At 41.6% G+C, this 17715-nt stretch overlaps 1 protein-coding gene across 1 annotated transcript in view; it reads right to left on the minus strand.

The window, feature by feature from the left end:
- Positions 1–3445: 3445 nt before the first annotated feature.
- The window catches only part of RCL1 (RNA terminal phosphate cyclase like 1), a 52462-nt gene continuing 38192 nt past the window's right edge, over positions 3446–17715 (minus strand). The window contains exons 8-9 of the mRNA XM_068235666.1: positions 4893–4996; positions 3446–4342 (exon numbers count right to left, since the gene is read on the minus strand). Coding sequence (XP_068091767.1) covers positions 4195–4342; positions 4893–4996 — 252 coding nt within the window. The 3' untranslated portion in view covers positions 3446–4194. The remainder of the gene's footprint in view (positions 4343–4892; positions 4997–17715) is intronic.

A 17715-nucleotide genomic window follows, 5' to 3' on the forward strand; every position in this document is an offset into this window, starting at 1 on the left:
GAAGAGTGAGCAGAACATTGAATGGGATGACTGCTGTTGCACATGGAAAAGCACAAAAATATAGAAAAGTGATGAATCCTGCCTTGGCAATGGCAGAACCTCACATGACAAGAGATGAACTATACTGCTTCTCCAATATATATGCAACAAGAATGCCTAAACTACCCAGAGTGCATCATTTTCATCCTGCCCACCAATACCTGCTGGAGATAGCAAACCATTGTGTGTATCAAGGTTAACTTAATGTCTAAAACAATAACATACATCTTGCAGGGCACACTTCCTGTCATATATGTTTGAACCTTGGTCTACTATTCTATAAGTTCAAGATTTCTTTTTTTTTTTAACAAAAAGGATATCTAAACAACATGCAACAAAATACCAACATAAATTCAGACCATTAAAAAAAGTTAATTTTATTGGCTCAATATAAAACAGAAACAGTTCATTAACGTTTGTACTAAAAACAATATACTGTTTTAAAATGTCCAAAAACATTAAGAAAAATTCTCTCATTTTCTAATGCACCTTTGGAAGACTGGTGAAAGTTTGTCATAACTGTTTAGTAAATCAACACCACTTGTGTTTTTGGCCTTGTCTGATAAGCAGATATAAATTAAAGAGACACTAACATCAAAAACATCCCCTGGGGGGTACTCACCTCGGGTGGGGGAAGCCTCAGGATCCTAATGAGGCTTCCCACGCCGTCCTCTGTCCCACGGGGGTCTCGCTGCAGCCCTCCGAACAGCCGGCGACAGACCCGACTGTTAATTCAATATTTACCTTTGCTGGCTCCAGCGGGGGCGCTGTGGCTGCTTTCGGCTCCGAAGTAGACGGAAATACCTGATCTCAGTCGGGTCGGGTCCGCTCTACTGCGCAGGCGCTGGAAACTTGCGCCTGCGCAGTAGAGCAGACCCGACGGCGATCGGGTATTTCCGCCTACTTCGGAGCCAACAGCCGTCAGAGCGTCTGCGCAGGAGCCGGGAAGGTAAATATTAACGTCACCGCTAAGCGGAGGGCTGCAGCGAGACCCCTGAGGGACGGAGGACGGCATGGGGAGCCTCATTAGGATCCTGAGGCTTCCCCCACCCGAGGTGAGTAACCCCCAGGGGACGTTTTGACGTTACAGATTCTCTTTAAAGCTAGCAACTGAAAACCCAACTAAACCATAAATTGAAGCTGTTAAATGCTGAAAGCATACCTGGCGCAGGTTAAATTATATAAACATTTCTTTTGACAATTTTAAAATCTGTTTTTATTGCTGTGCTTGAAATCCCACTTTCTGTGAACTTACAAGTTTACTGAAGGCAGTGCCAGCATGATATATACAGGATAATTTCAGTGTGCCTCCCTTCTAATGCACACTATAATAAGGAATACAATTGAAATTGCAGACTCTAAAACTTCTAAAATTAAAATAACTTATTATATGTACAGAGCTAAACAAAAAAAAAAAACACCTCAATAAGAATCACTAGTACATTGATGTGGCACACAAACACTCAGCGGAATACCAAGGCAAATAATACATGTCAAGCTCAGCCCATATACATGTCCTGGCATGGTTGCAGATACTTACCGCAGTGTCTGTTCCCCTCAGATATGTTCCCACTGTTCGTAATTCAGCCCTCTGACCCTCAGGTAGTTTAGCGGCACATGTACAGTAAGACATTTTTGGCTTAGACTGTGCTGCTCAGGCTCTCTCCTGCAATTCTGCACATCTCCTCAAGCAGTGCTGTTTGAGACATGCGCCTGCATGCAGAGATCGCAGGAGCATGGCCTTAGAGCCGAAAAGGTCTTACTTCGCACATGCGCAGCTAAACTACAGGGATTGCAACCGTGCAGTACAGCCACACTCATAGGTGGACAGTGGCGTGGCTGCGCGAACATATTAGACAAGTCTTTGTGTAATATGTTTGTTGAGACCCAGTGCTGGATCTGTAGGGCGAGGAGAATGGGGGAAGTAGTTAAGCCTTTCATTAAATCCAATGCTAAATATTTAACATCAGGGGTAGCAAGTTGTACATCTGAGGCAGGGAGCACACTTATTTGATTAGTGCACCTTTTGCCACACATGGCAAACCGCACAACACTGGTCTTGAAGTCAACGGCTGCTCTGGAATTGTAGATTTATTTATTTTTGCTTTCATCCACGCTCAGGGTTTAAAATGGACGACCTTGTTTTTTCACCCTGCACAATGTGTGCTTTCCAAATTCAAAGTATTTTACCGAAATCCAGAAAATCTTAAATAACCATGGAAAATTGCTTGTGGAAACTGCAATCACAGGAAAATCGCAAGGACAAGTGTGCTCCCTACCTAACTCCTAAAAGAAATATTTTGTTCGCCACTTTTCTTCTATACACTGTGTATATTAACTAGTCAAACTGATTGCTATTCTTATGTCCCATTCATTTTTTGGGGTTTAGATTGGCTTCTTGCACAAATTTAGGAGACGTGCTAAAAAAATAAATTCATTAGAAAAATGGGGTGGGGTGGGGAGGGGATGCTTTAAGGGCTCTTTCACATTAGGGCAAATTTTCTGCGTTTCAACGCAAAGGGTTACCCAAGGTGAAATGAAAGTCCATAGACTTTCATTTTAGCTTTCACATATAATGCAGCCTTTTTGTGCGTTTCGTTACACTGCACCCAGGCGCAGTTTTTCGGCCGACGCTAGCTTTATGCGTTACAATGTCAATGTAAAACGCACACTATGCGCGTTTTTAATCCGTTAACGCAGGCAATCAGTCTCAGAATGCAACAGAGGAACAATGTAGAAAGTTGAAAACTAAAAGAAAACAAAATTACCTGCGTTTTTCTATGTGCTGTAACGCATTGAAAACGGATTAAAAATGCACACACTGCAGTGCAATGCATATCAAAACGCATTAAAACTCATACAACAAAACATATGCTTTGAGCGTTCTCCAACGCAAGCTCTGATGTGAAAGAGCCCTAAGTGTTCAGTGAATCATCACTCAGCTCCTTATTCAGTAAAGGAGCACAAAAGTTTTATAAGGGGAGCACACTTTTTTTTTTGAGAATGCATGTATCTAATCTTTAGACTGATGCCCAAGGTGACATGATGAGACACGTATATGTACAGTGCCTAGCACACAAATAACTATGACTAGTTCCTTTTTTTCTTTCTCTGCCTGAAAGAGTTAAATATCAGGTATGTTAGTGGCAGTTCCTGTCTGAGTCAGGATTGGATCAGACTACAGTGTAACCCTCACTGATAATAAATTCCAACTATAAAACGCTTTTCTAGCAGAAAATGGCTTCTGAGAGAAGGAAAGTGATAAAAATGGTCAATAGTTCATAGATTTTAGCTCTGGCATACTTCAATGAATGTGTCATTGAGCAAAAACAGTAAAAACTTAAAAAGTAGATTTAAATATAAAATAAAACTGGAATATCTTAAAAAGTCATTTTAGGAGAAAAAGTATAGATACAATTGTTTACGTCAGTTTATTTTCACCTCGGGTTCCCCTCAGGTTCCCAGTGAGGTTTCTGGACACAAAGATTTAGCTCGCACAATCAAGTCTGATTTTCCCAGGAAAGTACCAGATTTTCACAGGCTGCAATGGCAATTTATCTGCTCATCTTTACGAACACAAAAAAATAATATACAACAACAGTACCACAGAGGTAAAGTGAAATATTCCACGTTTACAAATCTACAAGGTCTTTAAAGTGGAATGTAATATATTATATATACACGCACAATACTAGACTTAACCCCGTATCCAGTACATTGTAGGCACAATACGGTAATGACAGCGACACATACTTGCCCATTCCCACTTATGTACAGATGTTATGGGACTCTGACATGTAAATCCCCAAATCTACCCAAGGCCTCATATGATCGTGTGTTAGTCTTGGGCACTAAAGAGGCAAGCATCATATGGTCAGTAGCATGTCCACAAACAGAAATCTATTTGTTTGGGAAGATGTGGGTGTCACTGCGGCAGCAACACATGAACAGGAATGGTAGGTGTCACTGGTGGTAAAATATGTATTCAAATATATGGTTCATGCTCTCTCTCCATGAAGAAACTTTTGGGCAAGCCCCAGTGATATAGCTTTGGTTTCTTATTCAAAACTCATACCGAGTTAGCACACATAAAAAGCATCAAATTACAACCTCCAATCGCACAGAAAAAAACAAAAACAAAAAAATAACTTTGGATTATTTTATAGTCTTGCTAAGATTAGAAAATCCAACGCCGACACAGGTCAACAGCACTTTCTCTACTCCTTTACGCTCTTCGAATGTCTTGCTCTCAATTTTAAACATGATCTGGAAAAAGCTTCTTAAATGTCGCAAAAACTCAATCCTGCCAAACACACATACAAAAAACAGAGAAATTAAGTAAAATAATAAATCCCCAACTTCAGCAAAACAGGAAGTCTTCAGTTACTTGCCAATACTATGTAGTGTTCAGTCACATTTGCCAGCTTTGTAGATTCAGCCATGTAGTGAATGTTACATTTCAGAATTTAAAGAAAAACACCAAGGATTTCAACACAATTTAAACTAGTACTTGTTAAGGGAAGCAACTGGCCTTTTGTTCTGACATGCTTAATATCTAGAGATGTCCAAAAGGAGGTTCAGATTCTGTTTAATGAGACCATGTGCAGTCAGTCTTTGGATGGCACCACCATTCTTCAGTTATCACAGTACTGTACCAATCATATACACAGCACCGGTACCATGATAACCGAAAAAGGACAGTTCACATTCTCAGACTCCGCCTAGGACATGCTGATCTATGTACGAAAAACACAACTGATTACTGGGTATCCCCCATACAAGTAATATGAAGTCTGGTGCTGTGAAAGAATCATTTGGATAAGCAAAGTTACACATTGTGAAGACAAACTTACGTGTAAGGAGACAAAGGTCCTAGCAAGACTTTGGAAACATCCTGCTGTCCCAGGGTCATAAGTAGCAGAACCAAGGCTTGATTTGCCGAATCCACACATCCTCCCTGCAAACACAAGCATGTGAGTCTTTGACTTTGTCAAGAGAGAACAGGCTCTAGGGTTGTACGAAAGCAGTAACAGGCAGCAATGAGTTGTCAACACTAGAAACTATACAGCTTGAAAAATGTGCGTTAAGAAACTTAGGACAGCGTTTCTTGGCTTCCTGCCTTCTCTGACACCTGCTGACCACTGCAAGCCACATCCTATCCTGTCGCAGCCTCTCACTACAGCCTGCTGGCTAAGATCCTTAAGCCTCTATGATGCCTAGTACACACCATACATAGTTGCATAGTTATTTTGGTTCAAAAAAAGACATACGTCCATAGAGTTCAACCAGTACAAAGTACAACTCCAGCCTGCTCCCTCACATATCCCTGTTGATCCAGAGAAAGGCGAAAAAACCCTTACAAGGCATGGTCCAATTAACCCTAAAAAGGAAAAATTCCTTCCCGACTCCAGATGGCAATCAGATAAAATCCCTGGATCAACATCATTAGGCATTACGTAGTAATTGTAGCCATGGATGTCTTTCAAACGCAAGGAAAGCATCTAAGCCCCCTTTAAATGCAGGTATAGAGTTTGCCATAACGACTTCCTGTGGCAATGCATTCCACATCTTAATCACTCCTACTGTAAAGAACCCTTTCCTAAACAAATGGCTAAAACGTTTTTCCTCCATGCGCAGATCATGTCCTCTAGTCCTTTGGGAAGGCCTAGGGACAAAAATCTCATCCGCCAAGCTATTATATTGCCCTCTGATGTATTTATACATGTTAATTAGATCTCCTCTAAGGCGTCTTTTCTCTAGACTAAATAAACCCAGTTTATCTAACCTTTCTTGGTAAGCGAGACCTTCCATCCCACGTATCAATTTTGTTGCTCGTCTCTGCACCTGCTCTAAAACTGCAATAGCTTTTTTGTAATGTGGTGCCCAGAACTGAATTCCATATTCCAGATGTGGCCTTACTAGAGAGTTAAACAGGGGCAATATTATGCTAGAATCTCGAGTTTTTATTTCCCTTTTAATGCATCCCAAAATTTTGTTAGCTTTAGCTGCAGCGACTTGGCATTGAGTACGATTATTTAACTTGTTGTCGATGAGTACTCCTAAGTCCTTCTCCAAGTTTGATGTCCCCAACTGTATCCCATTTATTTTGTATGGTGCTAGACCATTGGTACGACCAAAATGCATGACTTTACATTTTTCAACATTGAATTTCATCTGCCATTTATGTGCCCATATAGCCATCCTATCCAGATCCTGTTGCAATATGACACTATTTTCCTGAGAGTTGATGATTCTGCACAATTTTGTATCTTCTGCAAAAACAGCAACATTGCTCACTACTGCATCTACTAGGTCATTAATAAATACATTGAAGAGCACTGGACCCAGTACAGACCCCTGTGGGACCCCACTGCTAACAGTCTCCCATTTTGAGTACGATCCATTGACCACAACTCTTTGTTTTCTGTCCATTAGCCAATTCCCTATCCATGCACACAGACTCTTCCCCAGTCCTTGCATCCTCAACTTTTGCACCAGACTTTTGTGGGGAACAGTGTCGAAGGCCTTTGCAAAGTCTAAGTATATCACATCTACAGCATTCCCAATATCCATATTCGCATTCACTACCTCATAAAAGCTGAGCATGTTAGTCAAACAGGACCTGTCTTTAGTAAACCCATGTTTATGCTGAGAAAGAAGATTATTTTCTACTATGAAGTCATGTATAGTATCTCTTAGTAACCCCTCAAATAGTTTGCATACAACTGATGTTAAGCTTACAGGTCTATAATTTCCTAGATCAGATTTTTTGCCTTTCTTAAATAATGGTAAAACGTGGGCTGTACGCCAATTCACTGGGACTCTGCCAGTTGCAAGAGAGTCACAAAAGATAAGATAAAGGGGTTTATCTATAACTAAACTTAATTCCCTTAGGATGCATGCATGCCACCCGGGCCAGGTGCCTTGTCAATTTTTAATTTTAGTCTTGCCTTCACTTCTTCCTGCGTTAAAGAGAACCAGAGGTGGGATTTAATTATGTTAGTGGGGCACAGAGGCTGGTTGTGCACACTAAGACCAGCCTCCGTTGCCCCATGGTGTGCCTCCAGGACCCCCCCCCCTGCACGCTGCTATACCCCCTCCCCCCCAGTGCTGGTGACACGAAGCGTGTCGCCAGCACAAAGTTTACCTATGCGCTGTCTGTCAGCGCCGCACCCCTGCCTCCTCCGCATAGGCGCTACCCGCCCGTGTCCCTTCCCACCCGCTGATAGGAGGGAAATGAAACGGGCGGGTAGCGCCGATGCGGAAGAGGCGGGGGAGCGGCGCTGACTGACAGCGCATAGGTAAACATTGTGCTGGCGACGCGCTGCGTGTCGCCAGCACCGCGGGGGGTATAGCGGCGCGCAGGGGGGTCCTGGAGGCACACCATGGAGCAACGGAGGCTGGTCTTAGTGTGCACAACCAGCCTCTGTGCCCAAGTAACAAAATTAAATCCCACCTCGGGTTCTCTTTAAGTATTTAATATTACAGTTAGAAGATTGAGACTCTTCTGCCTCTGTAATTTGCAACAGTGCTGTTTCCTTTATGAAGACAGAAGCAAAGAAAGCATTTAATAACTCTGCTTTACCTTGATCATCCACCATTGAGTTCCCACCCTCATCCTTTAGGAGTCCTATACAGCAGAGTTCCCCAACCCTGTCCTCAAGGCCCACCAACAGTACATGTTTTGCAGAAAACCACAAACATGTACAGGTGAGGCAATTAGCATCTCAGCAGAGCTGATTAGCTACCTCTGTGGATTTCCACAAAACATGCACTGTTGGTGGGCCTTGAGGACAGGGTTGGGGAACACTGCAATACAGTCAACCTTTCTTTTTTTTTTTTTTTAGAGTTGATGTGCTTGTAAAACTTTTTTGGGTTAGATTGGATATCCCTAGCGATTTGATTTTCAGCTTCGATCTTTGCCAGCCTAATTTCTTTTTTTTACAATTTTTATTGCACTCCTTATAATTGCTTAGTGCAGCCTTGGTCCCCTCCTGTTTTAGGACCTTATAGGCATTCTTTTTCCTCTTCATTTTATTCCTAACCTTTCTATTCATCCATAGAGGCCTTTTTGTATTCCTAGACATTGTTTCCATATGGGATATACATATACTACAATATTGATTGAGAATAAGTTTAAAAGCTTGCCATTTCCCTTCAGTGTCCTCCTCTTGTAGTAAATTATCCCAGTTCACCAAACTTAGTGCCTGCCTGATTTGATTGAACTTTGCTTTTCTAAAATTCATAATTTTAGTGGTCCCGCTGCCCCGTGACCTATCAGTCACCAGATCAAACGTTATCATGTTGTGATCACTATTTCCCAAATGTTCTTGAACCTGCACATTTAATACATTATCTGGTCTATTAGAAATGATCAGATCCAGTAACGCATTCCCCCTAGTTGGTTCCGTTACCATTTGAGTCAAGTAATTGTCCTGTAATGCTGCCAGAAATCTGCTGCTTTTACCAGAATGGGTAGCCTCAATACCCCAGTCAATGTCTGGAAAGTTGAAGTCGCCCATAACTATGACCTCATTTTTACTTGCAGCTTTTTCAATCTGCTGTAGTAATCGCAGTTCTGCAGCTTCATTAATATGAGGTGGTCTGTAGCATACCCCAATAAGCAATTGGCAACTTTTATTTCCACCATGAATATTTACCCAAACGGACTCCACATCTTCGCAATCTTCCTCCATCTCATCGTTGAGGACAGCTGTAAAAGAATTCGTAACAAAGACAAACCACTCCACCTTTTTTCCCTGTTCTATCCCTCCTAAACACATTGTATCCTTTTAAATTAGCTATCCAGTCATGGCTTTCATCCATCCATGTCTCGGTTATTCCCACAATGTCATAGCCTTTGTCATTCAGAATGAACTCTAGTTCGTCTATTTTATTTGCAAGGCTCCGAGCATTAGTTACCATGCACTTTATATTTTTACCACGACATTTACCAATTTTGTTTACATGAAATGGGCTACTTGAAGTTTTACCAACCTCCTTAATCTTTACACTGTCCCCACCCCCCATAATGTTAGGCTCCCACTGTCTTTTTACCTTATCTTGTCTACATATTGAGACTTTATCCTCACGCCTCCCCACAGATCCTAGTTTAAAATCTCCTCCAACCGTTTAGCCATCTTCTCCCCCAATGCAGCTGCACCCTCCCCATTAAGGTGCAGCCCATCCCTGCTGTAGAAACTGTAGCCGACTGCAAAGTCTGCCCAGTTCTCCAGGAACCCAAACCCTTCCTTCCTACACCAATTTCTCAGCCACTTATTTAACTTCCTAAGCTCCCTCGGTCTCTCAGATGTAGCACATGGCACTGGCAGTATTTCAGAGAACACCACCTTGGAGGTCCTTGCTTTAAGTTTATCGCCAAGTACCTGAAAATCATTTTTGAGGACCTTCCATCTCCCACTAACTTTGTCATTGGTGCCAATGTGTACCATGACAGCCGGGTCTTCCCCAGCCCCACCCAGTAATGTCAATTATTTCCGCTACATGCCGAACCCGAGCACCCGGGAGGCAACAGACTGTACGGCATTCACGGTTTCTTCCACAATTACCCTATCTATGCACCTAATAATTGAATCCCCTACCACCAGTATCTGTCTAGCCTTAGCTGCACTCCTATTCCCTTTCTTGTTACAGCAGTCTGCCCCTTGGCTGCTAAGGAGCACATCCTGCTGCAGGATTGCTACTCCAGAATCATCCACCCCAATATTACGCAAACATGCATACTTATTAGTGAGGGACAACTCGGGACTAGCCTCCCTGCCACTTTTTCCCCTACCTCTTCTAACTGTGACCCAACTAGTGGCTACCTCTGCTTCTTCCTCCGGCTTTACTCCACCCACCTCATCTTCACCGGTTCCATCCAGAGTCTGGATCGTGAGATCCAAGCTCATCCATTTTGTGTATGCGTCTCAGTGTTGCGAGATGTTTATTTAGCTCTAGGACTTCCGCCTCTAACTGAGCAACACGCACACACCCAGGGCAACAGTAAACACCCTCAATCCGCTGATCAAGGCATGCATACATGTTGCAGGATGTACACTGTACTGCATTGTCCAACATGATGACTATTGTGTGGGGAAAATTATTTAAAGTAAACTGTGGCGGTAAAAGATGAAACGGGAGAGTGAGTGAAATTCGGGAGTGAGTGAAGTTGGGGTGGAGGAGGGGGAGGGGTGGAGGAGGGGAGGAGGGGGAGGGGTGGAGGAGGGGAGGAGGGGGAGTGAGTGAAGTTGGGATGGAGGAGGGGGAGTGAGTAAAGTTGGGGTGGAGGAGGGGGAGTGAGTGAAGCTGGGGTGGAGGAGGGGGAGTGAGTGAAGCTGGGGTGGAGGAGGGGGAGTGAGTGAAGCTGGGGTGGAGGAGGGGGAGTGAGTGAAGCTGGGGTGGAGTCCTCAAAACTTAAAGACTACACCACAACGTGTTAGCACATTCTAACCAATGCAAAAAAACGCAATATTGGTTGAAGGTTGTTTTTTTTTTTTAGTCCTTACCTGCTTCCTCTCACCTCTCTCTTTGTGCCTGTGTTGTAACGCCTGTTTTTAACGCCTATGCCACTTGTGTTGAAGCCACTTAGTGAGCAAGCCACAGACTGAGCAAGCTCAGTACTGAGTCCTGAAGCTGACCAAATACCTCCTGTTACAGCTAATCCCTCCCAGTAGCTAATTACCTAGCACACTAGAGAAAAAAAATGTACTTTTAAAAACTAACACTTTGCTGCAAGCACACAATTTTCTTTAAGATTTTTTGTTAGATTTGCCTGCCAGATAATTTTCAACATGTTGGAAATTATCTATCTAACCATCTGACTAGCAATTAAGCATTGTTCTACTCAGCAGGAGATAGCCAGAAGACAATGCACCAGAGATAATGACCAGGCTCTACCAGTACTTTACAGAAAATAATCTAATTACAGAAAATCTTACAGAAAATCTAACAGAAGAATCTAACAGAAAATTGTATGGCGTGTACTAGGCATCAGACTGACACGGACTCTCCTTGGACTGCAACTGATGGGCTCCGGTGTTACAATGGAACATTGTTTATAAACTGTGCGGAGCCAAGTCATCCTCTACACTTGGATCGGAGTTGACAAGACACCATCATCCTGGTACTGTATGCACTCATTTGTTGCAAGCTTCTGCTATGCTTTGAGCGTACCTCTTCTAGCAAACTGTTTATGCTGCATGCAGTGTCTGTCACTCCTGATTGTCTACAATAGGAAATGCATACTTGAGTCCTTTGGATTAATCTGTGTCCGGAGGACTGCTTTGCCTGCTTAGCTGCCTCGCTATACCTGGAACTTGCTGTCTGAGATTGATTGCTTTGCTGGATGCTTTTGTACATATCATCAAAAGCCTGTTGCTCTGATGGAACTGCTTTATATGTTCAACTTCTTTTCTTGATCGACACCGAGGAACTTTACAATTGGTGTTGGATATCAGAGAATCTTACAATAATTTATGAACAGTGTTCTGCAGTGATCTCATTGTCCATTGATCCTTAAGAGGTACCCCTCCAGCAAATTTGACAGACTTGGAGTGAGTGAGGATATGCTTGTGTGGCGTGTTGGCGATGTGATCTGTGGATTGTTGGGCCCTTTTATGCATCTACAGTGATGTGAAAAAACCATTTGCCCCCTTCCTGATTTCTTATTCTTTTGCATGTTTGTCACACGTAAATGTTTCTGCTCATCAAAAACCGTTTATTAGTCAAAGATAACATAATTGAACACTAAATGCAGTTTTAAATGATGGTTTTTATTATTTAGTGAGAAAATAAAAACTCCAAATCTACATGGCCCTGTGTAAAAAAGTGATTGCCCCCCTTGTTAAAAAATAACTTAACTGGTTTATCACACCTGAGTTCAATTTCTGTAGTCACCCCCAGGGCTGATTGCTGCCACACCTGTTTCAATCAAGAAATCACTTAAATAGGAGCTGACACAGAGAAGTAGACCAAAAGCACCTCAAAAGCTAGACATCATGCCAAGATCCAAAGAAATTCAGGAACAAATGAGAACAAAAGTACTGTAATTGAGATCTATCAGTCTGGTAAAGGTTATGAAGCCATTTCTAAAGCTTTGGGACTCCAGCAAACCACAGTGAGAGCCATTATTCACAAATGGCAAAAATATGGAACAGTGATGAACCTTCCCAGGAGTGGCCGGCCAACCAAAATTACCCCAAGAGCGCAGAGAAAACTCATCCGAGAGGCCACAAAAGACCCCAGGACAACATCTAAAGAACTGCAGGCCTCACTTGCCTCAATTAAGGTCAGTGTTCACAACTCCACCATAAGAAAGACTGGGCAAAAACGGCCTGCATGGCAGATATCCAAGGCGCAAACAACTTTTAAGCAAAAAGAACATTAAGGCTCGTCTCAATTTTGCTAAAAACATCTCACTGATTGCCAAGACTTTTGGGAAAATACCTTGTGGACCGACGAGACAAAAGTTGAACTTTTTGGAAGGTGCGTGTCCCGTTACATCTGGCGTAGAAGTAACACAGCATTTCAGCAAAAGAACAACATACCAACAGTAAAATATGGTGGTGGTAGTGTGATGGTCTGGGGTTGTTTTGCTGCTTCAGGACCTGGAAGGCTTGCTGTGATAAATGGAACCATGAATTCTACTGTCTACCAAAAAATCCTGAAGGAGAATGTCCGGCCATCTGTTCGTCAACTCAAGCTGAAGCGATCTTGGGTGCTGCAGCAGGACAGTGACCCAAAACACACCAGCAAATCCACCTCTGAATGGCTGAAGAAAAACAAAATGAAGGACTTTGGAGTGGCCTAGTCAAAGTCCTGACCTGAATCCTATTGAGATGTTGTGGCATGACCTTAAAAAGACGGTTCATGCTAGAAAAACCTCAAATAAAGCTGAATTACAACAATTCTGCAAAGATGGGCCAAAATTCCTCCAGAGTGCTGTAAGACTCGTTGCAAGTTATCGCAAACGCTTGATTGCAGTTATTGCTGCTAAGGGTGGCCCAACCAGTTATTAGGTTCAGGGGGCAATTTCTTTTTCACACAGGGCAATGTAGGTTTTGAGTTTTTTTTTCTCACTAAATAAAAACCATCATTTAAAACTGCATTTTGTGTTCAATTATGTTATCGTTGAATAATAGTTAACGGTTTTGATGAGCAGAAATATTTAAGTGTGACAAACATGCAAAAGAATAAGAAATCAGGAAGGGGGCAAATAGTTTTTCACATTACTGTATGTGTGTGTCTTTTTTCTGTTTGAATGAAAAAAGTTTTTTGATATTTTACTAATTATTTTTAGTTATCTTTTTTGTTGCTTGGGGTATTTGCCTTGCTTTGAGGCCTCCAATTTGTTTTTGCTTAAGAAAATTAAGCACATTTACTGCACAAAGTAGAAGATAAAAGTTAGATAAGAAACGCCAAAATTAAGAGAACAAAAAACAAAAAAGTTATCATATGCTTGTTTGTTGTCTGTCTCAGTGATTAAGTATTACTGTAGCAACACTGCCCCTGTGTGGTGAATATAGAACATTGCATTGTGACGATAACACAGTAGTACAATTACAGAATAAGAAAAACATTTGCAAGTCCATGCAGCCTGCAAGCCTGAATTCAGATGCATCCTTGTCTGGGTTTTGTAAAGGCATATTGCAAATTAAGCCAAGCCAGATCAAGATCACAAATTAGTGTCACATATGGAGTGCAGAACCTTTTATGCTGAGTACACATGATTCAATTTCTGATCACTGTCTGATGGAAAATTGTATGTATACATGTTCAAACTGCTCCCGATCGATAAACAGGATTGATTTTTCTATAAATTTGCAAAATCGATCCTATTATTGATCAGGAGCAGATCAGACATGTCGGAAATAATCGTTCCGATCAGATGTGAAATTGCATCATGTGTACATGCCATTACAAACGGTTTCCCACACAAATCCCTAACGTTGCAAGATCTTTCCAAATCAAAGTGGAGACAAGACTGTGTCTTATGACGCACATAACTGACCAGTGGCAGGCTCACCATGCAAGAGTGGGGGTTACAAACAGTGCTGCTGTATAAGGCGCAATTAAAGAAGGCTTGCAGAACTTTCTAAAAAGGATAGAGCAGGATAGAGCAAAATCATATCAAGTGACCCAAGCTAAAAAAAAAAAGTGTGTATGAGCCCATTCACACTTGAGTGCTTTGTGGGCGGTTGTCACTGGCAATCAGCAAAGTGTTGCATACAATGTATTCCTATGGGATCATTTACACTGCAACACTTGCAATTTGCATGTAGCATTTTTAAAACTATCGTGACGCAATTCTTCATTTAACTGAATAAGAAATCACAAAGTGCAAATGCCAGAAAGTTGCTTGCATTTTGCCTGAAAGAGTTAAATATCAGGTATGTAAATGGCTGACTCAGTCCTGACTCAGACAGGAAGTGACTACAGTGTGACCCTCACTGATAAGAAATTCCCCTTTTTATCTCTTTCTTTCTCTCAGAAGCTATTTTCTGCTAGGAAAGTATTTTATAGTTGGAATTTCTTATCAGTCAGGGTCACACTGTAGTCACTTCCTGACTGAGTCAGCCACTTACATACCTGATATTTAACTCTTTCAGGCAGATAAAGAAAAAAAAGGAACACAGCATAGTTATTTGTGTGCTAGGCACTGTACATACATATGTCTCTCATTATGTCACGTCAGTTCAGTTATCCTTTAACCACTTCCAGGGCCGGATTTGTACTTTCCAGTGCCCTAGGCCTGCTGTCACCAAGCGCCCCCGCTCATCTCAGTTGTGCTGCTCTGCCCCCATTCAACAAATAATTCCTGTAATTTGCCCTCCTGCCCGAATGTGCACAGCAGCCGATAGTGTTCTGGGCATGCATACTTGAGAAATCGCGCTGATGTATGACCGGTACTTGTCAAGAATGTATAACACTGTACCCAGGAGCAAGAAATTACAGGGAGCACGAGTGGACAGAGCATGCACTGCTTCTTTGTCCTCTGTGAGACTGGCTGCAGTCGGAGCCACCAACAGGTGGCAACTGGCAGGGCAGTGCAATGGAGAGAAGCCCATCCAAAACAGAGAACAGGTAAGTATCAAACATCCTATCAAGACCCACTTTGGATGTTCTGTTGTAATTATAGTGGACCTGAACTCAGAACTTCCTCTCTGCTCTAAAAGATACGCAACAACATAACCTTTCAATAAAAACATTTTTGTTACAGCTGATACAAATCCTGCAATAAATCTGCAGTGTGTCCACTTCCTGCTTTTATGGAAGCAGACATATTTTTAACATTCTGTGCTTTCAAATGAGCTTAGCTGTTGTGGCAGTCAGGTGACACTCACAGTGTAGAGATCAAATTACAACTTGTGACACAGAGGAGGGGGAATTAGACAGGCTCTCGAAATACATACATGGTACATATCTCTGTTTTCCTTCTGTCCTGTGCAAGAGTTCAGCTCCACTTTAAAGCATCTGAATGACATTTATTTATATTTGCTGAAAAATCTATGCATCTCTTTTGAATGCTGAATGTACATATGGTGGTGTGCTCTAACATATTGGCAGTATACGGGAACAAAGTCTGAAGGAGGCTTATTTAAATTGCCTTTAAAACGTTTTTTAGGGTAAATGAGGCATGTAGCATCATGTTTTTTTAATGATGTGGGGATTTTAAATCTCTCTCTCTCAGATGGAAAATCAGAGTTTGCTCGGATAGTTTTAGATTCAGATTTTAAAAAAATATCCGAATTGCTATTCCAAGTTCGGATAGTGGAGAAAGTTCAGATTATCTGGGTAGTTCGGATACCCAAATATTGGATGAGCACCACTGCTCAGGTGTCATTTAAAATGACAGTTTAGCAACGAAAGGAAAGAAAACAGCATTTTTTATCCTGCAGTCTCATAGATGGTAGGAGCTGGAGGACAGAAAATGAGTCAAGAAAGAGTTAACTAAGGAAGAGAAGCGACCACTGCTACTAGGAAAAAAAAAGAAACAGTCAAATTAGGATTAGGTAAATTAACAACTGCTGAGGTCAGTGTCAAAGCTGTAAAAGAGGTGAAGAAACTGCAGAGCTCACTGATGTTTGGGAATACCTGCATTAAAACTCAGCGGAACTTAGTTCTATCTGCTTTGTAATGTAAATCTCTGGTATTTCACACATCAATCTGTAAGTCTATCATACAAAGAAAGGAATGGATTATCAGGTGACCGTTATGATTGATCCTGATTGTTTTAACACATCAGGAAGTGAGAGAGAAATGCAGGGATTGGGGAACTCTGGAATTCAGCTATTAATGCAGAGCAGGGCGCTGGATGGCTGTGCTGCGGGACCAGAAGAGATGATTTACTTTGACATGTGACCTCTTCTCTCTCCAAGTCATGCCGCCCTTCTTATCTTATCTAATTTTATCGCCCTAGGCCGTGGCCTTTCTGGCCTTTCCAGAAATCTGGCCCTGACCACTTCACATTCAGTCGTTTTCACTTTATGCATCCGAGCAATGTTCACCTCCCATTGACTAGCCTATAACTTTATCACTACTTATCACAATGAACTGATCTATATCTTGTTTTTTCCGCCACCAATTAGGCTTTCTTTGGGGGTACATTTTGCTAAGAGCCACTTTACTGTAAATGCATTTTAACAGGAAGAATAAGAAAAAAATGGAAAATAATCCATTATTTCTCCGTTTTCGGCCATTATAGTTTTAACCACTTAAGCTCTCAGTCGTTTTCACTTTATGCATCCGAGCAATGTTCACCTCCCATTCATTCGCCTATAACTTTATCACTACTTATCACAATGAACTGATCTATAGCTTGTTTTTTCCGCCACCAATTAAGCTTTCTTTGGGGGGTACATTTTGCTAAGAGCTACCTTACTGTAAATGCATTTTAACAGTAAGAATAAGAAAAAAAGAAAACGAAAAAAAATAATTTCTCCTCAGTTTTCGGCCATTATAGTTTTAAAATAATATATGCCTCCATAATTAAAACCCACGTATTGTAATTGCCCATTTGTCACGGTTATTTCACCGTTTAAATTATGTCCCTATCACAATGTATGGCGACAATATTTTATTTGGAAATAAAAAAGCATTTTTTCTGTTTTGCATCCATCACTATTTACAAGCTTATATAAAAAAAAAATATAGAAATATTTCATCTTTACATAGATATTTAAATAGTCTAGACCCTTAGGTAAATATTTGTGTTTTTTTTTATTGTAATTTTTTTTTTTTTATCAAACATTTTATGTGGGTATTTTTGGGAGGGTGGGAAGTAAATAGTGTTTTATTTAGGGAAATATTTGTGTAGTGTAATTTTTTTTAACTTTTAGATGTAGTTTTACTCTTTGGCCACAAGATGGCAACCTTGAGTTTGTTTACATGACGTCACTCTAAGCTTAGAGGGACAAAGACTCAGAAAAAGCGAAGCTTCCGAGAGAAGCTGTCGCTTTTTCTGCAGGGGAGAGGAATCAGTGATCGGGCACCATAGCCCGATTCATTGATTCCTGCGCTACCGAATCAGCAGGCTGGGAGTGCGCGTGCACACGCGCGATCGGCTGCGGGAGCGCGCATGTCCTTGACGTTTTTATACGTCAAGGAGGACAAAGTGGTTAAAATAACACATGCCTCCATAATTAAAACCAATGTATTGTATTTACCCATTTGTCA

The sequence above is a fragment of the Hyperolius riggenbachi genome, chromosome 1 (genome assembly GCF_040937935.1).
Source record: "Hyperolius riggenbachi isolate aHypRig1 chromosome 1, aHypRig1.pri, whole genome shotgun sequence".
NCBI classification, from domain to species: Eukaryota; Metazoa; Chordata; class Amphibia; order Anura; family Hyperoliidae; genus Hyperolius; species Hyperolius riggenbachi.